At 51.8% G+C, this 20,421-nt stretch overlaps 4 protein-coding genes across 7 annotated transcripts; all 4 read right to left on the reverse strand.

The window, feature by feature from the left end:
- Positions 1-1,843: 1,843 nt before the first annotated feature.
- LOC104141514 (hemoglobin subunit epsilon) lies at positions 1,844-6,375 on the reverse strand. The gene is made up of 4 exons (XM_068931106.1): positions 6,010-6,375; positions 3,753-5,263; positions 3,403-3,625; positions 1,844-2,158 (listed from the first exon to the last, which is right to left on the reverse strand). Exons 2-4 carry the CDS (start codon positions 3,842-3,844, stop codon positions 2,030-2,032), a joined length of 444 nt encoding a protein of 147 aa, XP_068787207.1. The 5' UTR covers positions 3,845-5,263; positions 6,010-6,375; the 3' UTR covers positions 1,844-2,029.
- Positions 6,376-7,282: 907 nt separating this feature from the next.
- LOC104141505 (hemoglobin subunit beta) lies at positions 7,283-9,191 on the reverse strand. The gene is made up of 3 exons (XM_009670843.2): positions 8,970-9,191; positions 8,644-8,866; positions 7,283-7,530 (listed from the first exon to the last, which is right to left on the reverse strand). The coding sequence occupies exons 1-3, from the start codon at positions 9,059-9,061 to the stop codon at positions 7,402-7,404; spliced, it is 444 nt and encodes a 147-aa protein (XP_009669138.1). The 5' UTR covers positions 9,062-9,191; the 3' UTR covers positions 7,283-7,401.
- Positions 9,192-10,845: 1,654 nt separating this feature from the next.
- LOC104141507 (hemoglobin subunit beta) lies at positions 10,846-16,542 on the reverse strand. 4 transcript variants are annotated; one of them, XM_068931111.1, is made up of 5 exons: positions 13,859-14,045; positions 13,645-13,754; positions 12,430-12,554; positions 12,083-12,305; positions 11,020-11,268 (listed from the first exon to the last, which is right to left on the reverse strand). In XM_068931111.1, the coding sequence occupies exons 3-5, from the start codon at positions 12,519-12,521 to the stop codon at positions 11,140-11,142; spliced, it is 444 nt and encodes a 147-aa protein (XP_068787212.1). In that variant the 5' UTR covers positions 12,522-12,554; positions 13,645-13,754; positions 13,859-14,045; the 3' UTR covers positions 11,020-11,139. The 4 variants fall into 4 exon arrangements, with proteins under 4 accessions (XP_068787209.1, XP_068787212.1, XP_068787208.1 ...); XM_068931108.1 differs by lacking the exons at positions 13,645-13,754; positions 13,859-14,045 and adding an exon at positions 15,516-16,468 and having other exon boundaries at positions 10,846-11,268; XM_068931107.1 differs by lacking the exons at positions 13,645-13,754; positions 13,859-14,045 and adding an exon at positions 16,320-16,542.
- Positions 16,543-17,109: 567 nt separating this feature from the next.
- On the reverse strand, positions 17,110-19,182 carry LOC104141513 (hemoglobin subunit rho). Its single transcript, XM_068931112.1, has 3 exons — positions 18,773-19,182; positions 18,423-18,645; positions 17,110-17,324 (listed from the first exon to the last, which is right to left on the reverse strand). Exons 1-3 carry the CDS (start codon positions 18,862-18,864, stop codon positions 17,196-17,198), a joined length of 444 nt encoding a protein of 147 aa, XP_068787213.1. The 5' UTR covers positions 18,865-19,182; the 3' UTR covers positions 17,110-17,195.
- Between the last annotated feature and the right edge of the window lie 1,239 nt (positions 19,183-20,421).

Consider the following 20,421-nt stretch of genomic DNA (forward strand, 5'->3'; position numbering starts at 1 on the left):
GGCTTGTCCATCCTGCACAGATCTGGGAAAGAGGCACCCCTTGTCTTCCACACTGTGATGGGCAACATCTGTATCCTCCTCTCACCTCCCTTAAATCCTGACATTTATGGTATCAAAACAAAGCAAATTTATAAAGGCATCCTCAGACTGATTTGTTTACAGAGCCCTTCAAAATAAGCTGTGTGTGAGGAAAGGCAAGCGAGTGTCCTGAAAACTCAAAGTCAGGAAGTGCAGGTTAATTCAGGTGGGAGGGGAGCTCAGGAGGTCTCTATCTGACAATGTGCTCAAAGCAGGGTCAGCTCTGGGGTCAGACCAGGGCAGCATACAGGCTGTGCTGTTGCTTGCTGAAGAGTACTTCCAGGAACCACTCTATTCTCTGCATAAAAAACTGCACATTGGCTGTGGAGCGAAAGCCTGCTGAGTCCATGGGAGGTGAGGACATGCCTTTGGAAAATCACAGCCAAAGCCCGCCGTATCCTCCCCGGGAAGTCCAGGAACCTCTATCACAAACCAGGGCTCTGCTGTGCCGTGTGCTGCAAAAACCACTGGTTAAGTCAGCTCCCTAATTCAAGGAGTTTCCAGTCTTGGTTTAAGACAAGGTGCAAGAGTGAGACAAACAGACTAGGTAATGGCACTCATGGCTCAGCCAGTCCAGTTGTCAGGAGTCACGTGGTGTTGACAGATGCTGGTCCAGCCCCATCAACCTGCTCAGCGCACACTGGACTGCACGTGGGATGCTTGCTGTTTTGCTGCACCATGGAGCTGGAAGCGAGGCCTTGCTGACCCAAAAAGCATGAGAACTCCTTAACTGGAGTTAAGGATCTCAGGCTTTAGCTTGTGCTGTAAGCCCAGTCCTGCCTGTCTGCACTGGCCTGATGCACATCAGTTAGTGCGCTAGATGCTGTGGCTGCTGGGACCCAGAAGCTAGCTCACTAATTCTTCTGTTGTTTTCAGGTCTTGGTCATTTTTATGGGTTTTTTCCCCTATTTTGTTTAATAAGATAACTAATGAAATGGAACTTGTCACCCTTGTCCCAGTGAATGAACATCCAAGCCTGGCCTGTTGCAACCCACAGCTAGCTCCATGCGCCGTGAAGGCCCATCAGATGGTGGAAGGAGGGCAGACAGACCAAAGCCCATATACCAACTAATGTAAGAGGTTTTGTCCGCGGAGTGAAGCTGGCAAGCGAATACCCTCAGCCTGGAAAGGGGGGATACTTTGGGGGGAGTGAGGGTCCCTGGAGATTAATGTCTGCTGTGTGGCTTAGTATGATCAATCACCCTTGGGAAAGCAGCCCCTTTTCTTAGGACAGCTGACATAGCTGGAAAAGGTGAAAAGCTTCTGGACCTCCCCGGAAAAAGAGTGCAAAGGTTTTCCCCTTTCTCAAATGCACCAATTGCTCTAAAAAGAGACAGTGCATCTCCTGCAAACGTAGAAGAGAGTAAGGCAGGTGCCAGTTTCCGAAGGGCCAAAAGGGAGAGCAGGTGCTGAATGGCGATAGGAAGGCAGAGAGCGATGGGTTGACTGGGAAGTGCGTGCTTTGGAAAGTGTGGGCTTCACCTTATTTCCCGTGAATGTAGAGCTGGGAGAACAGCTGCGGATGCCTAATTGTAATGCCTAATTACTCCTAGCACCCACTCTGAAACGCTCTTGGGCATCAGGGCCCTTTACCAGCATGTTGCTCTCTGCTGCAGATGCGCTGCATGAGTTTTCTCTTCCCAGACCTGTGCCTGTGCACTCACATGGTGCACACGTGAGAGTGCACTCCGGAGTTGAGGAAACTCCATCTGCAACAACCCTCAACAACGAGCAGTCCACCCATGCATGCATGCCATTGCATCAAAGCACGTCCTCCCCTTGCCCCCCGCCGCTCCCCAGCACACAGAGACAGGAACACTCTGCAGATATGGCCTCAGGAGACATTTATTTGACAGTTGCAGCCTGTCAGCATCCAAAGAGCATTTCCCCGTGCCCGGAGGCGCATGTGGTGGAGCAGGGACTCTTCATCACCCAGCTGGTCCCGGGAAGCTCAGTGGTACTTGCGGGCCAGAGCGTGAGCCACGACACCGACCAGTTTTTGCCAGGCAAACTGGCAAGCAGGGGTGAAATCCCTGGCAAAGTGGGAAGCCAGGACGATGATTAGGATGTCTCCGAGGAGCTGGAGGAGAAAGAAGGAAGCACAGGCAGAGTTAGTGCTGCGTGGACCATTGTGCCTCTGTAGACGAAGGAGCAGGGACCAGGCACCCCTGGGGCAGTGCTGCACGGGCTGATGGCAGTGGTGGGGCTGGGAGGCATTGCCTGCTGGCTTCCCGCAAGGAGGGCTTTGCTCGCTCCCTGGCTTCACATGACTCCACCAACTCCCACCCGTTTTTGCCATTTCTCTTTGGTTCTGAACAGCTTTTTCCTTTGTGCAAGGTTTGTCTCCCAGATTTTCCTGCTGCAAACCTATTTCCTTTCTGCTCTGCCCTTCTCCCTTGCAGCCTGTGCGTGGCTCCTCCTGCCATCCTCTCTTGTCCATCCCCAAACACCACCCTCTAACCTGCAGGGCTGCGTTTTCCTTCTCCGGACTTCCCCCTGAGGCTGTATTCCCCTCCTGAAAGGGCTCTTGCATGCTACACACCTTCCCGTCCCTTCCCAGCCCTCCTGCCCATGTGCTGCAGTCTGTCTACAGGAATGGACTCACTCCTCAGTCCCTGGGACTACTAAGACAAAATCCTCAGTCTTTCCATAGAAAGCTCTGGATTTTGAGAAAGCAGTCTGTGCTTTGCTCTTAAAAAAACAAAAACAAAAACAAAAAGCCCTTTGAAAAAAGTGAACTATTTTCCCCCACTCTTGGGATCCTAAAGCGATTTGGCCTAAGCCCCTCTGCAAAATGCTTCATATGTTTTTTTTTCTTTGGAGGTAAATGAAAAAATTGTCCAAAAAAATTTTTCTTAAGTGTTAGGGAAAGAAGGAATTTCCCAGTCAAACAGGTCCCATATATCTTGTCCCATATGTCCCATATGGGACAAGAGAGAGATCTGATCTCTTGTTTTGGAGCAGGTTAGCTGCTCATCTTGCTGTAGGACCTATAATTTTCTTAAATGATCTGCTTGGCTTCCCTCCTGCACCTTCTCTGAATTTGCTTTTTCTGTCTCCAAACCAAGAACCTCCCGATACCTTCTCCTCCCCAGAGCTGTATTGCTGCTACTAGAGGGGCCCTGTGAAAGTCATTCGCTCTCCTGCAAACAGTCCTGCCACAGCTGTTGTCTCTTTTGGGTGTTACACAGGGGCTCTGCCTTCACCAGACCACAGGAAGTACCCCTGGACAGCTTTGCTGTGGACAGGCCCTCCAGGTTCAAAGCAAAACCTGGTGATCCCAACACTTTGCAGGGAAGGGGTGAGGATACCAGCATTGCTCACCCTGAAGTTCTCGGGGTCCACGTGCAGCTTCTCACAGTGCAGCTCGGACAGCTTGGAATAGGTCGTCTTAATGTTGTCCAGGTTCTTCACAGCCTCCCCGAAGGAGGTGAGCACTTTCCTGCCATGGGCACGGACCTTGGGGTTGCCGAGGATGGCGGTGGGGCTGGAGAGGTTGCCGAAGGAGGAGAAGAACCTCTGGGTCCAGGGGTAGACAATCAGCAGCCTGGGGAGAGAGGGATGGGGGGAGGACACAAGCAGAAACACAGACACCGTTAATGCTCCCTGCCTGCAACTGCACCGTTTCTCCATGCAAGGTGGCTGCAGAGCCGGGAACCAGGAGATCGACCTACCTGGCCAAGGCCTCGGCACCGCATTCCTCCACGTTGACCTTGTTCCAGACGCTGGCGATGAGCTGCTTCTCCTCGGCTGTCCAGTGCACCATGGTGGCGGGGCGGCTTTGCTCAGAGCTGCAGGAGGACACAGACCCTGTAGCCGCACCACAGACCCCCAGAGGCTTTTATCTGCTGCCGGCTGCTCCTCCCTGTCCTGTGCTGTGGGGTCATTGGCTGGGGCCAGCGTGGGGGTCCACGTGGCGGGAGAGCATAGAGGGGATGGCCAGGGTGTGGCAGGCTGAGAAGAGGCCTCTGGTTATCCTGAGTTCAAGAGCTTTATCCCTTCCTTGCTGTGCAGGCAGGTCTCCTTTCCAGCTACCGAAGGTAGACCGCTTTGCAAAGAGAGGGCTGCACAAGTCACTGTGCAGTAGCCAACTGCAATTTAAACCACATGCATGGGATTCAGCAGAGCATGGAGCCTTGTGCCTTGACTCTTCCAAGTGGTGGACTCTGCCCTGCCTTAACCTCTATTAGCAAAATGATGAATTCCCCCATGAAATTGTAGCCAGTGGCAAAGCAACCTGGTGGGCAGCCACAAGCAAACCACTCTGCTACACACAAATGTGCTTCAGGACCGCAGTCACCTTGCACCACCAGGAAGCATGAGGAATGTTGTGATCGCTCAGGGAGCATAAAGGGTGCTTAGGCTTTGTGGCTAAGTTCTGCATTAATCATTCTTCCTCTTCCTCTAACAGAAATTCACCACGGTGTTTTCCTTTCGGAATAGGTGGAAACGCCCCCAGATGTTTTCCCCCCAGCTACAGCACGACCAACAAGATCACGACCAACGGGACCAAGCTGCAAATGTGAAACAGGATCACCCTTCTCAGCCCAGTTGTGCTTTAACCTGCTTCCAAAAAGGGCAGGTAAAACAGCCTTTTAGCACAAGCTTTGCCACTGCAGGACCTGCTGGGGGCACAAAAAGCAGCAAAAAGTCAGTTCAGAGCTGTCCTTTCCCTGGTGGAGCCCAGGCTGCTTTCCCCCGACAAGGCTGGTGCATTTTACACTTCCTCCAAGTTCAGCCAGGCTGTGTCCAGCCTCTTTTGGCAGGAGGAGGCATTTGCACCCCAGGTGAACTGCTCCTCCTGTGCAACCCCTGAGCACACTGGGGGCGATGCACCCCCCCCAGCAGCAATGTCCCTGCAGGCAGGGCTCTCCTGTTTCGTTTTTTAAATAAAACCCCGAGAACCAGAGTCTTTGCAGAAAACACAGGGCGTATGAGCCTGATCCCAGCACAACTAGGGTAAACAGCTGGCTTCCTGCTCGTTTTCCTGGGATTTGGATTGGGGTAAGTAAGAGGTGCAGGTCTTCTTGTCCCAGCAGGTAGGATGACCAGTGGCAGTGTAAGAGGAGTGTGTTTGCATGGCCATGTCACAGCAGGCTAAAGAGCTGGCCAAGCTCCTGTCCATAGAGCTGGGCTTGCCTTCCTCTGTGGACCATGTCCTGCTAAGAGACTGCTTGGCCTTTTGCTGAAAATACAGAAAGGGGAGGAAAATCAATTGAAAGAAGGAAAACATTGAGCTAGATTTTTCAGTCTAATAATATTTCTTTTCCCCTTAAGTTGTAGAACTTTTTTTTTTTCATAGAGGGAGGACTGAAAAATCTTCATTAGAGTAGCTAACATCTGTCTTTTGCCAAGAAAATTTAGTGCATGTGGGCTGGTGTGCTAGAGCATGACAATAAATCGAGACGAACCCTGCCTTGCTGTGTGCATGGGCAGGGGGGGAGAAGCAAAAGAGCAAGGAAAAATGCAGCCTCGCTGGAAGTGGCAGCGCCGCGCTGGGGAGGGCAGACACCACGCACCATCTTATCGGCCGCACCAGGACCCGACCGGAGTGTGCCAGCTCCAGCTCCTTAAGACGTTGCTTTTAGCTGTCCATGGGGCTGCTGGCTGCCCGCAGTGGGGTGCTGCTGTGGGCCAGGCTGCTATTGCACAGCAGGCAAAACGAGCATCGGGTGAAGATGCATCCAGGGGCACCTGATGCATCCAGGTGGATCTGCTTGTTGGAGATAGGAGCAGGGGTATCATCCCCCAGCTGGGCTGAGGAGCAGGAGAGAAACCACTGGTGCCAGCAGCGTCCATGGGGCATCACCCCATGCTGCGGTGGCCACCAGGTCCTGGTGGATGGAAACCCCTGCTCCTGGGGGGGGTACCCAAAGTGGAGCCCCAATAGCAGGGAAGGGGGAGCAGCTCATCCTTTCCCCATTTGCTCACCTGTAAAGTCCAACATGACAGGTCCGGTTGGTTCATTTCTGGCCCCAGATGCCGTGTTTGCCAGACAAATCCTGATGTGTCTGGGGGAGACCTATTTGTTCAACGAATTTAGTCATTTCTGCCTGAAATCTATGAACAATTTCATGGAAGAATCTGGCTAATTTTTGTGGCCCCAAACACCTGGAAAAAACAGTGTACTCCGTGCCTGCCCAGCCACTCTGTAGCGAGGAAAGCACTTAATGATGATGATGATGATGATGATAATAATAATAATAATAATAATAGTAGTAATAATAGCAGTTCATAAATTATATTCTTATGTTCTCCATGTCTGCCTTGACACCAGAAACAAAGTCCCCCTTCCCCAGAGCCGTGGGTGCAAGAAGGAGGATTTAAGGGTTGCAGGGGGCATCCGACACCTTTCAGTGGGGCGGGAGGGGGGACGCTGATGAATGCAGATGAAGTAGGGCTAGCACAGAGCATAGACAGGGTGGCCGAGATATTGGGATGTATAGCTATGCCCTCCTTTTTTCCCTTTAAATGCAAGCACGTCCTTTCAGCTAACAATTGCTTTTACTGAATCATGCTCGGTTCAGGCACAACCAAGGTGCCTCCCACGCCAAGAACAAACTCCTCTAAGCAGTCTTGCTCTGCAGACACCCAAACAACTTTGCGCACACAGAGCATCCATTGATACATCCAGAAAATTATTAGTATTCACCACTATTAGCAAGATTGGGCCCCTAAAAAGTGGCGGAATGGGTGGTGATGGGTGAAGAAGAAGTGCATAAACAAGGTCTGGACAGGTCTTGATAGCAACATGCAAAATGTTTATCTATAGCCTGCCCCCACCCAGCTAGGCCAGTATGAGTCAGCTCATTTCTTATGGGCTTTATGCCAGAAATGAGCTGGGGTGGATTAAAGTCTTCACTTTGTTTATCTTCCTCAAAAAATATGAATCCTCTGAGCCCCCCATGACTGCCAAAGAATACCCGTATTTTACAGTAAAACACAGGCTAGTTCCATAATGCAAACTTTCCTGGGGGAAGGGGTATGTGTGTAGAGGCAGCAGGGCTATCTGCCCAAAGCTCCTGGTGCATGGGCACGATCTCAGAGCACAGGCAAACCTCACATAATCCCTTAAAAGACAAGCGAGAACAAAAGGAGCTGGTTGTTCCCTGGGAGGGAGATGTCCGCGCTCCTGGAGCTCACCCCGCGGATGCCCCAGGCCCTCCAACCCCTCCGCCCCATCCAGAAACACAGACACGCAGTGGAGACTTCACGGGATGAATTTTATTTGGTTGTTACAAGCTGTCGGCTCCAGAACAGCATTTCAGCCGGTGCACGGAAACGTGGCTGGAAAACGCTTCCCAAGGTTTTCCTGCCAACGCTTTAGTGGTACTTGCGGGCCAGAGCGTGGGCCACCACGCGGACCAGCTTCTGCCAGGCAGCCTGGCACTCGGGAGTGAACTCCTTGGTGAAGTGGGCAGCCAGGACGATGATCAGGATGTCACCCAGGAGCTGGAGGGACAGAAACCCCCCCCCAGGTTAGCAGTGCTTGGGAGCCTTCAGATCCCCTGGCAAGCACTCGCACCAGCCCTGGGGAAACCTTCAGGCATTCTGTAGGCTTAAAAATCTTCCTGGATCCTGTGATCCTTTTTAAGATGTTCCTTAAACTTGCTCTCTAAAGATTCAGCTTTTAAAAAGTGATTAATCCTTTTGTTCTGTCTGAAGAGCAAGCCGCACTTTAAATGCACTGCAGTTCAAAAAGCACCAGCCCCTGTCTAGTCTGGGCCACCGAGTCTAAACCTCCTTTGCAGCTCCCCCTTTGACCCCAAGCCAGCTTTCCTCCTTCTGGTGCTACTATGGGAAGAGTAACCCAAAATTCTCTAGAGATGTTGTTGATTAATTTTTTTCCTTTCTTCCTTCTGGCTTTGTTTGAGGGTTTCTCCCAAGCAGAAGATGCAGCGGGGTACCTGTGCCGAGTGGCAGGAAACTGGCGCACGGTGCAGCACGAAGCACCCCGGCATTAGCAGCAGAGCTCCTGCTGACCTGGGGGAAACCCTCGACAGCCGATGCCGGGGTTATTTTCCCATTAGGAAATTCTCAGGTGCAGAGATGTGGGAGCCCAAGTTTCCTCTCCCTATAAGTCCTGCTCCCCTTTTGCTTTTGGCATCTAGCTGCTGCCGCTTGATGCTCGCTGCTCTCCTTCGTGCCAGGTTTCGCTCTTGCTTCTTTGCTTTCCCTTGTCTCAAACCTCTTCCTGCTCCAACAACTGCTTTCACTTTTCTCTCCCCCTCCCTTTCCGTGCTTAAACCACCTCCTCATCGCCTTTCCTTCTCCTTTCCATCCTTGCTTTCACCCTCCAGATGGCTCGTCCGTAACCGCAACCACTCAGCCCTTGGTGCTTTCCCACGCTGCAGCACGGCCCCTTCCCTCCTCTCCTGCCCCTCACCTTGTCCTCCAGCCTCCAGGGAACCCCTCTCCTGCCTGGAACGCCACGTCTGCACCCCCCGAGCAGTGCAAACCCCCACACGTGGGCACCGCAGCGCGGCCGAAAGCACGGGGAGACGCTCGTGGGCAGAGGCTGACGCCAGGGCAGGCAGGGGGTCCCCGGCTGGGACCGTCACTCACCCTGAAGTTCTCGGGGTCCACGTGCAGCTTGTCGCAGTGCAGCTCGGACAGCTGGGCGAAGGTGTTCTTGATGTTGTCCAGGTTCTTCACGGCATCCCCGAAGGAGGTGAGCACTTTCTTGCCATGGGCGCGCACCATGGGGTTGCCGAGGATGGCGGTGGGGCTGGAGAGGTTGCCGAAGGAGGCGAAGAACCTCTGGGTCCAGGGGTAGACGATCAGCAGCCTGGGGAGAGAGGGATGGGGGGACACAAGCAGAGACAGATGTAGTTAACTACATCTCCAAGGATGGGCTCATCTCCGTCCTGGTGCCCAGGAGCCCAACCTACCTGGCCAGGGCCTCAGCACCACAGTCGGCCACATTGACCTTGCCCCAGAGGCCACTGATGAGCTGCTTCTCCTCGGCTGACCACTGCACCATGGTGTCGGATGGAAGGTAGCGTGTAGCTGCAGGGAGGTACGGAGGAAGTCTCGGCTCTCGCTCCCAAGGGGATTGCCCTGTGGCCAGCGGCTCTCCCCGTCCCCACTTTTATATGCTCTGCTGGGCCCCTCCTCTTCCCCGCGCACCCCTCCATTGGCTACGCCTGGGGGCCCAGCCACCCTGGCACCCCAAGGGAGGGGACGTGGCGTCAGGGTGGGGCCCGGGGCAAAGTGCCCAGAGCAGCCGCTGCCACTGCGGGCTTGCGGGCCGCTCTCCCCGCTGCCCCCCATTGCCATCTCTGGGGCATTTACCTCCATGCAAAGGCTGAGCGTGGCGCCAAGCCTCACAAAAGCCCTTGGAGGAAGGTGCGTGCAAGGCTTGGGCTACAGTGGTGCCCCTCAGATGGTTCAAAGCCATGGCGGACTGCATTACTGTGAGGCAAAAGACCAGGACCTGGTGGTGTTGGATCTGTTCCTCTGAAAGTACCAATATGTGCAAGTGGTTTCTCCCTCTTCTTCTTCTTTTAGAGCCTGTCAGCCTTGGGTTTGCCTCTTTCTCTTTTATTATTTGACAGTTTGCTAACTGCAAGGTAGCACTAAGAAAAATGTAGGTAATGTCTACTGCAGTTAGAGAGAGCTCCTGCCTCAGCAAGAGGCAAGAAGAGCATACTGGAAGGGAAGCATTATAGCAAGGGGCACACTCATTACCTGGATGATCTCAGCTTGCAGAGGCTCCAAGGGAGGTGGGGAAGACCGGCTATACCAGGGACTATATATGGCAGGAGACAGTGCCTGTCCTGGTGACTTGGCAGATGAAGGAGGAACAAGAGTAAGAGGTGGGGCAGGGAGCTGGGTCTCCTGCCAGGGAGCGGAGCTGGTTGGAGGTGGTGGGGTGGGATGGAGTCTTTGGGGCAGCTGTATCCCAGCGAGGCCTTGTAGGGGCAGAGCAAGACAGCATAAAGTAATATTAGGTGTCTGGGGTCCAACAGCATCGGGAAGGCCAGAGTGTAACGCATTTGTGTGGTGGCACAAAGTGGCCCCAGGCTGCAGCTGTTTCTGACGGTGGCACCGGTTCTCGTTTATCTGCTCTCTCTGTGACAGGGGTGCAGCAAAGGACCCTCAGGCCAGGTGTGCACGGGGGGGGTCTCGCTGCTCCAGCAGCGCTGGCATCCCCAGTTCTCCATGGAGGAAGCTGCAGAGTTTACTGAAAACCTGCTTTAGAACCCATTCCCTCCGCTTTCTCCCCCATAACAGGGCATGAGTGCGCAGGGGAGAGGAACCCACCACACGGACACCCTGAGCGTGTCCCCAGGGCAGCTCTCTGGGTGGTAGAGGGTGTCGCAAGTCTTACGACTGGTTTGAAAGGAGGCAGGACACTGGGGAACGTCCTGGCCTCTTGCATGGCATGGGGACTGTTAAGTGAACCTAGCTCTGCTGTGAAAGGTTGCATGTAGGGGCCAGGGAAAGTAGATATTCTGTCCTTCATGTACCTGAAATTAGCATCCTTGGCCTTAAAAGATACTTGTGTCTATTACATTCTGCCTTTAATAATGTGAGAATGATAACAGTTTAGACAAAGAGCAAAAGAACCTTTTTCCTTCCCTAAAAGAAGTTACAAACAATGGACCTAATCTCACTGACACTTGTCCCACTGCGCATTCGTAGGGAAAGAACTGCTTCACTTAATCTGCAAAAGGCTTAAAATATTAAACAAAGTGATGTTGCCTGGTCCCCCAATAAACCACCAGAGTATTTTAATTTGCATTTTTTGTGTGTTTATTTGTTATGGCCTTGAATGTTCCCCTAGATTTTCCCACTTAGACAGGTCTCCCTTGCATGAATGCATACAAGCCAGAGACGGCTTACATTATCCCTTACATCTAGGCATCCCTGTTGCCCTAGCACTGCTGGGTCTTCCCTGCAACCCCATTCCCACACAGAGGCGGACACCTGTTTGAGAGTGAAGCAGTTGGTGTTTATTTGGCAATTCGGGCCCAGGAGACCTGAAGGACATTTCTTGGCGCAGAGCTGCACCCAGAAGTGGGAGGATCACCCCATTTCGTGCAGGGGCCAGGTGGCTCAGTGGTACTCATGGGCCAGCGCATGGGCCACAACACGGACCATCTTCTGCCAGGCGGACTGGCAGGCGGGGGTGAACTCCTTGCCAAAGTGGGCAGCCAGGACAATAATGAGGATGTCACCCAGGAGCTGCAGGGATGAAGGGAGGAGAAAGCCATTAGTCCAACACCACCTTTTGCCCTGAGTCACACTGCTCTGGTCTGCACGGGGGCACACCAACAGACCAACATCACTGCCCGCCTGGGATCACAGCCCAACTTGAGATTTTGGAGGATTAGTTGCAAAGCAAGGAACGGATTTATCACCACCCAGGGCAGAGCACCAAATTTCCTGCACAATTTGAGTCTCTGGCACTCACCAGGGTGCCTGAATGTGCTGGATCGTCCTCCCCAAACACCCTCCTTTTCTGTTCTGTGCCAGTGTCCTCTCTCTGCTTCAGTTGGGGTTGTCCTCTCCTTTCGTTCCCCCACCTCCCCACTCTTTTCCTTGGCTCAGATCCCTCCCTTCTGCAGAAATGGCAGTGTTTATTTTCTCCCTTGATTTAACCGTTCCCCCATACCCAAGATCAGCTCTTTGCTTCAAATCCTGCCTCCGCTTCTTCCCTTCTGGTCTCTAGCTGCTCCAAGCCAACATTGCTTCCCCCCCCACTTGCTCTGCAGGTTGCACATATGCTACTCGGCGTTTCACTCGCACTCATCTCACCTGCATGGGTCCCTTGCCTCACAGATCTCAAATCCATAACTCCTGCTGGTTCTCTTTGAATACACCTATTCACTCCTCCTCCCCTTCTCCCTGATCACAGCTGATTTCCAGGCTCAGGCACCCTCTGAGATTTTTATTCCTGGATCTCTAGTGACTGTGATGCTCACCAGAAGCCCCCAGAGCCCTCTCCAGAGAACAGAAATCTTTATTCAGTTAAGACTGGCATCTGAGCATTGCTCACCCTGAAGTTCTCGGGGTCCACGTGCAGCTTGTCGCAGTGGAGTTTGCTCAGCTGAGCAAAAGATTTCTTGATGTTGTCCAGGTTCTTCACGGCTTCTCCGAAGGAGGTGAGCACTTTCTTGCCATGGGCGCGCACCATGGGGTTGCCGAGGATGGCGGTGGGGCTGGAGAGGTTGCCGAAGGAGGAGAAGAACCTCTGGGTCCAGGGGTAGACAATCAGTAGCCTGGGGAGAGAGGGATGGGGGGACACAAGCAGACACATAGGCATTGTTAATACTCCCTGCTGCAACTGCAGCATTTTCTGCATCCAGGGTGGCCACTGAGCAGATGCCTCAGAGCCAGACTTACCTGGCCAGGGCCTCAGCACCACAGTCGGCCACATTGACCTTGCCCCAGATGCTGGTAATGAGTTGCTTCTCTTCAGCTGTCCAGTGCACCATTTTGTCGAGCAAGCGGGTTTGCTTGGGGCTTCCCTGAACAATGACAAGGAAGTAGAGCTGAAGCCTGCCCCAGGGATTTTTATATACTAAGAACAGCTTGTCCTAATCTCAGTTGACGTGGCCATTGGTTGGGGCTGGGGTGGGAGCTGGGCTGTACAAGGAAAGATAGCAATTTTGGATGCTGTCCAAGGGGAAAAGAGGCCCTTTCCCCCCTTCTGCCTTTGAGTGGACAAGCAGCATCTCACATCCATGCGCTTACAGTCGCAGCCCTGAATGCAGGTGGAGCTGCCGGCACGACTCTTCCATGGCTATTGATTTCCAGTATTGCGGACGGGGAATGCATACGCAGTGCAGACCCAAAGGGACAAGCAGTGGTGGTCATAGATTGCAGACTTCACCTCGGCCTTGTTTTTAGACCCTTGATAGTGTATAGGTACCCTGAACTCCATAGGAATTCATCCTGAACAGCTCTAAAGATCATTAAACTCAGCTCTAAGGAGCAGAGGCTTGCTGGGGAAGAAGAACTGAATGAGCATCCCCAAATCTAGGCCCTGTACTTTAAACATAAGAGCTTCCTTTCTTGTCTGTCCTAACATAAAGCTTCAGAGTTGTAGTCCATGCTGTTCTGACTCTAAGCTCTGCTAGAGCCCATCTCTATTCCTTGTGGTCAGAGAAAGGGAACCCATCTTGAAGGTACAACTCCAAATTATGGGTCCTCAAGGCACTGCATCACTCCTGGCCCTGCTGATATGAGGAGTGTAAGCCAGACACAATCTTCCTTGACTTTGAATCTAAGTGAGACCACCTGGACACAAAGATGTTTTAAGGAAGCCTCTCACAGGATGAGAGGGAAGTGTTTGTCATGCTGTGCCAAACTGAGTTAATTTCTGTAGTTTCTGTCCAGTTCACAAAGCCAAAGGGAGATCACCTCTCCTCCCAGCACACCCACAGCAACACCTGGCAGTATCCATGTCCCCAGCCAAGCTCCAGAAGGAGGAATAAGGGCCCTGTTGTCTGCTGTCCACATGGAGTGGATTTTGCTACCCTCAGGACTCTTGTCTTGAGCATCCTTGCAGTTGTCTATCTCCTCATCGTATGGGTGGGACAGACCTCAAGGTCCTACCTTGACTTTGTGGCCCCACACTGGGCCATTCCCATTGCCAGGGACAGGAACCTTCCCCTTTTTATAGGGAAATCATCCAGCTGGCAGTGAATGGCAATTAAAGTGATGACCTTTAAATGAAACAAGCAGAATTTACTGGTCACTCTGATTGCAGCAGGCAGTGTCCCGCGCCAAGCTTTACCAGAGCCCTTATCAGCAGGAGTGGCAGATATACCCAGCCTCTGCTTCTCTGGATCCACGCCAGCCTCTCTTCCCTCTCCTCCAGAACACGCAATTTCCTCTCTGTTAAGCCAGGCTGTTTTGCTGGTGTCCTTGCTCCTGCTTTATTTGCTGTGTTCTTCGTTCCTCAGCTGAAGAGCCCTGGGTGGCATCATTCAACTCTCTGACAACATCTTGCGGTCTCTTAACCTTGAGCAGGAGCTCACTCATTCCCCCAGGGTGGATGCAGCAGACAGCAAAATGCAAATGTGCACGTACAGAGGTCATAAAACCGTCCTGCAGCAGCCAGTTCTGCCTTGCTCATCAGCCCCCCAGCCAGACTGTGGAGGGCTGGACCCACTTAGAAAGGACTCTGGGCTCCAAAAGGTCATGTGTGCCCCAGTGACCATTGCAATGAAACGCTAGCACTGCCTTTGCCCCATGCCTGGGCTCTGCTCCCAGAGGGGACATGGTCTGCACAGTGAGCTGGCTTGGGAATGCACTTATGATCCCAGCTTTGGTGGAGTGACTTTGGGAGAGCCACTTCCCCTGCTGATGCCTCCATTCCCTGGCTACAAAGGACAGATGTACCACTGAAGTCCTTCCCTCCGCAAAGAGCTTTCAGAGCTGCTGATGAAAACACTGCTAGGATGAGGTAGCGTCATTTTGACAGCAGACCTCCGCTGTGTTCATCCAGCCTGATGTCCAGGACTCACCCCTATCCCCTCTCTTTGGGGCTGCTGGTGTTCATGACTGCTCTGGCTTCACGCAAGAGAGGAGCGATGCTTGCTTGGAAAGCCGGGAACGTGAAAACCCCTTTTCTGGATCTGCAACACCAACACCACATCCTACCCCTTGCCTGCACCTTTAATTGCAGAATAAGGTCAATGAGTCTCTTTTAGCAAGTACTCTTGTTTGGGAGGAATCGGAGGCATACAGTTAACCTTCAGCCTCCACAGAAATCATTTTCCCAGAACTTCAAAGCCAGATGGGACCATTGGGAGCTGTCTGGACCTCCTGTTTGACGCAGTCGACATAGGCCAGTATTTGAGCACAGCAGGTGAGATTAAAGTGAAGCTCCTCGGTTGTCTGAAGACTAGACAGAAGAGTGCCATGGTCATGGAGCAGGACACACATGAGGACTGCCAATGCCCGAAACCCCTCACAAGGGGAAAGTGCCTGAGCGAGAGAGTCCTACCTGAGACCAGCAGTGGACTGAGGTCCCAAAGGAAGAGGAATCCATTAGCATCCCTGCCAAACCTCACTCATACGAAAAATTATTTCTGATCCCAAATGAAGAGACCAATAGACCAGCATACACCTAGCTAATGGTGAAGCAGGGAAAGCCTTTCCAGTCCCTGTAATCCTCAGCTGAAACATGCAGCATAAGCTTTGACCCTAGTTGTTTCCCATCACAGTTTTGGGCATGCTGAGGGCAATGACCACTAGTGGGATGTCTCCATGGCACAGGATGGAAGAGGAGGATCGCAGTGAGTCTGACATTCACAGATCCTGAGACTGAAACATGCTGCCGAGGCTCATGGTAACTCTGCGAGAAAATATTTGCAAGGCTGAGATTCAAGGTACAAAGGCACAGGCAAATAGACAACCTATATGGGGTTGGCCTGCACCCAGTCTAATGCATCTATAGGCATTTTGTTAGTTATACCCACCTGTGCCTCGAGCAGGTGACAAACAGAAGAGGAGGCCTTTTCTTTTGCGGTGGCAACTGCTAAGGTTTTGAAATGCCCTTTGTGCTAACTTGAACAAACCTAAGACATTTAGAACAGTCTTACTCCTAGAATTATGCTGAAATGCCCACTTGCTAATCAAAATGAGATTGATGGGTTGTAGGAAATCTGGACCTGTTTCCTTTTTCTTTTCTTTTTCCTTTTCTTTTTCTTTTTTTTCTTTTTCTTTTTCTTTTTCTTTTTCTTTTTCTTTTTCTTTTTCTTTTTCTTTTTCTTTTTCTTTTTCTTTTTTTTTCTTTTTCTTTTTCTTTTCCTTTTCCTTTTTCTTTTTCTTTTTCCTTCCTTTTCCTTTTCCTTTTCCTTTTCCTTTTCCTTTTCCTTTTCCTTTTCCTTTTCCTCTTCCTTTTCCTTTTTCATTTTCTTTTCCTTTTTCTTTTCCTTTTCCTTTTCCTTTTCCTTTTTCATTTTCTTTTCCTTTTTCTTTTTCTTTTCCTTTTCCTTTTCCTTTTCCTTTTTCATTTTCATTTTCATTTCCTTTTCCTTTTCCTTTTCCTTTTCCTCTTCCTTTTCCTTTTCCTTTTTTTCTTTCTTTTTTCTCTTTTTTTCCAGTACAGGATGTTCTAGGCATGGCCAGCAGGGCTGGATCCTCAGCCTGTCAGGCTGGCTGTTCATGTAGGATAGCGGGATTATAAGTGCAAATCCCTGCTCTACTTGGAGGAAGGCAGAAAATTTATTCCTAAATCATACAGAACATGGATTTCATCATTCTGAAATGTTCAGGCATACCTGTCCTCGATGCTTTTTAAGTTAGTCCTGAAAGTGATGCACTTATGCAGAATCCTTTCATTCCAGTGAAAAACCCATTGCACCATCAATCTAATCTGTAAAAGATGTTCTGATCAGTTCTTTGTAAAAAATGCCCTCAGCCCCCCCCCACCCCGATCATGCACATTTCCTTTAGCTGTCCTATTCTGACCAAGATGACTGTAATGTGAAGAATGTTTTTACTGCAGCTTCAAAAAATGTTTTTTGTTGACTTCTTGACAGCAGTACTAAAACATGAGGGGTCAAATTTCTGTCAGCCTCAGCTGGCTTCAGTGAATCTGTATGAATTTAAACCCTCACATGCGTCACAGGTTGAGATGTTCTAGGGCCAGGGGGCCCTTGCTTGCCCACAGCCTGGCCTTCTGCTCAGGATGGGCCAGAAATCCTTCCCCAGCAGTTTCAGCAGGCTTAGAAGCACTAGCTGAAGTGGAACGTGCTCTTTACAAAAGTGTCCATCTCTGATTTAAAAGTTAACATCCCCAGATGTCCCACTGGATCCCCTTTACAGACATGTGTGCTTATGTGTGGGGCAGCACACACTAGTTGTGTGCTGAGGTCTCAGAGGCTCTGGGAGGATAAGAAAGAGCTTTAGAGAGAAGGCAGAAACCTTCAGAAGAGTGCCCAAATAGCCACTGAAAGTAGCCTCTACATTGTGACAAGCCTGGATGCATTCCCAGAGCATGGTTCCACCAGCCCTGAATTGCTTCTTTCCCCCTCAGTGCCCCCGGGCCTGTCCTCCCCTAGCCCCCAAAGCAGCCACAGAGAAGGAGGAGATCATTAAGAAGTTGAGCCAATGTTTTTTATTGTCTGTTAGAGCCACGTGTCCCACCAGAGGGTCTAATGGTACTTGTAGGCCAGAGCGTGGGCCACCACGCCAACCAGCTTCTGCCAAGTGGCCTGACAGGCCGGGGTGAAGTCCTTGGAGAAGTGTGCGGCCAGCACGATGATGAGGATGTCTCCCAGGAGCTGGAGAGGGGAAGGAAGAAAAATCAGGTCAGCACCATGCTGAGCACTTCCCTTCACCACGCTCAGGACCCAGTGACCAGGGGCTGAAGAAAAAGCCCAGTTGTTTTGGCAAGGACAGAGAGGCACCTGGATCCTGAAGGTGGGACCCAGAGGAGCTTTTTTAGCTGAATTCTCTGCGCAGGAAAAGAATTGTCTCCTGACCACATGCACTGGTATCTACCTGCTCTGTCCTCTTCTCACACCTGCTTTTTCCAGGCTCCAGTCTTTATTTTCACACTTTTCTGACTTTTTTTTTCTTTTGTCCACTATGAAACCCCAGGGCTTCTTGAGCAGAGGATGAGGTCAGTGCAAGGCCTCCCTGTTACCTCCCCAAAATACGGCTTAAACAGAGGCTGAAACAGAGGCTTCCAGCCACAGCACATCCAGCTCCCTCAACCGCTTCCTGAACTGCTCCCTGTCTTCACTCACTGTGGCTTCTCACTCCCCTGCACCTCCATCTCCTTCGCTTTGATCCCTCTCCTGTCCCCCTCCCTCATCTGCTGGCTGTGGTCCCCTCGTGCAATCTGTCCTCCCTGTCTCTAATCCCAGTCTGCATCCCTAGGGCCTCTGCTCCCATTGGTGCCTGGTCCCTGCTGACCCCACACTTGCTTTTTTCTCTCCTCACATGGCTGGCCAGCCTTATAAAAAGGGAAGCTGAAGTCCTTCCCACCCCTGGGGTCAGGAGGTGACATGGGACAGAGTGGAAATGGTCCGCAGGCCCTCCCCACCCTCCTCTCCATCTCCAGCCCAGCTCTGTTCTTTCCAGTCCTTTCCTGTTTTTTTCAAGCCATGCCTGCACCAGACTGCAGGCTTTCAGAGCACCTCCCTATCCTTGTCCCCAAATCTGTCACAGCCTGGATCCTTTTCCCTGGCACTATCAAACTCCCAAACTCTCCCCGTCTCCCTCTTAAAAATACATTTCCCACCCAAGCCAGTCCCTTTCTGTTGTGTTTCCTGAAATCAATGCTATTTATGCTCCTTTAAAATGCTCCAGGCACTGAGCTGTTCTGAGGGGTGGAGGGAGGAGGGAGAGGAGGAGAAGTCCTGAGCATTGCTCACCCTGAAGTTCTCGGGGTCCACGTGCAGCTTGTCGCAGTGCAGCTCGGACAGCTTGGAGTAGGTCGTCTTGAGATTTTCCAGGTTCTTCACAGCCTCCCCGAAGGAGGTGAGCACTTTCCTGCCATGGGCACGGACCTTGGGGTTGCCAATGATGGCGGTGGGGCTGGAGAGGTTGCCGAAGGAATCAAAGAACCTCTGGGTCCAGGGGTAGACAATCAGCAGCCTGGGGAGAGAGGGATGGGGGGAGGACACAAGCAGAAACACGGACACCGTTAACGCTCCCTGCCTGCAACTGCACCGTTTCTCCATGCAAGGTGGCTGCAGAGCCGGGAACCAGGAGATCGACCTACCTGGCCAAGGCCTCGGCACCGCATTCCTCCACGTTGACCTTGTTCCAGACGCTGGCGATGAGCTGCTTCTCCTCGGCTGTCCAGTGCACCATGGTGGCGGGGCGGCTTTGCTCAGAGCTGCAGGCGGACACAGACCCTGTAGCTGCACCACAGACCCCCAGAGGCTTTTATCTGCTGCCGGCTGCTCCTCCCTGTCCTGTGCTGTGGGGTCATTGGCTGGGGCCAGCGTGGGGGGTCTGTACGGTGGGAGATTGGCCTGCCCGCTGTATGGTCAGTATGCACTGAGGTGTGGTCTTCAGGGAAAAAGTCCTGCAGTAAGCTTAACAGGCACGGTCAGAACACAATACCCCGTTATCTCCCTCTCCTTCCCTCCTTGAGTATGAGTGCTCACCCGGCACTCATGCTACCCCATGCCCTGATGCCTGCAGAAGGCATTTACCCTCATGCAAGGTGTTTTGCAATGGCTTCATGCATGCATCCCCCCAAGCCTTTGCGTCCTCTGTAAGATGGGCAGGTTCTCTGAACTCCAGGCAGATTTCTCTCAGGTGGCAGGTGACGAGATGCATGAACTTCAGTGATTCACAGGCCCCTCTGCACAGGAGCAGGTTCCCAGGGATGCTGGGTGCTATTGCCTTGGACAGGAGCTCTGCAGTTCTAGGCACATAGACCCACACACATACCCCTGCTCTTCTATCTAAGCAGGCTCATTTCTTCAGGTGAAAGTGTGGAAAACATCAGCCCGTTAATCCAGTCCATCAACACCTGAACTGGATGCCACAGGTCCAAGGATGTTTGACTTTGCTTTGTTTTAACAAAGCAGAAAACCTACACCTTGTCCACCCCAGGATGCTCAGGCAGAGCTTCCCTGTGCACCAGGGTTTTGGGGGAGAGCTATATGGGATGCTAGTGCCAAGGCGGGCTGTGGATGGGACATTCTTGTCCTTGGGGCAGGCTCCCCTGCTTTTTTAACGTTTAAACAGTATGAACAAGGCAGACGTGGCCGTCTCTCTTCTGGAAGATTAAAGACAAGGATAACAGGACCAGCCATATTACAGTCAGACCAGCGACACCCACTTCCACAGGTTCAGGGATTGACCAAAGGCATTTGTGTTGACTCTGAATCTCACTTTCCCATTGAAGCACATTGGTGTTTTCCTGACCTGAAGTACATGTTAATTTCAGGTGAAATTCTGCTCCCACGTACAGAAATGCAAAGCCCGGATGCATGAGGTGTATGGCATCCAGACAAGACCTTGGCATTTGGATTTGTCTGTAGGCAGTTTAGGAGGTTTCATCCAGACCTGTGGCCCATTCCAGTCACAAATCAGTACTGGTCCATTGATCTCAATGGAGCCATGCTCAGCAGTGTTGTGATCCTGCCTCACAGAAATGTCCGGTTGGGGTGGTTCATTGATGCAGTCACATTTCAGCTCCTTGCTGCAGGGTCCTAGGAGGAATTATTATCATTTTATTTTTAAATTTCTGAATCCTAGGCAAGGCCCACAGGCCCCTTTCAGCAGAAAGTTCACTCACCAAAGTGGTGTGATAACACAGTGTGGAGAGGAGGCTGCTCAGTGGAGATAAATGTATCATGCAGGTGGCCAGTGCTTGCCTTAGCTTCTCACCTAAAGGACAAACATAGAGTCACA

Source organism: Struthio camelus, chromosome 1 (assembly GCF_040807025.1).
Source record: "Struthio camelus isolate bStrCam1 chromosome 1, bStrCam1.hap1, whole genome shotgun sequence".
Taxonomy (NCBI): Eukaryota; Metazoa; Chordata; class Aves; order Struthioniformes; family Struthionidae; genus Struthio; species Struthio camelus.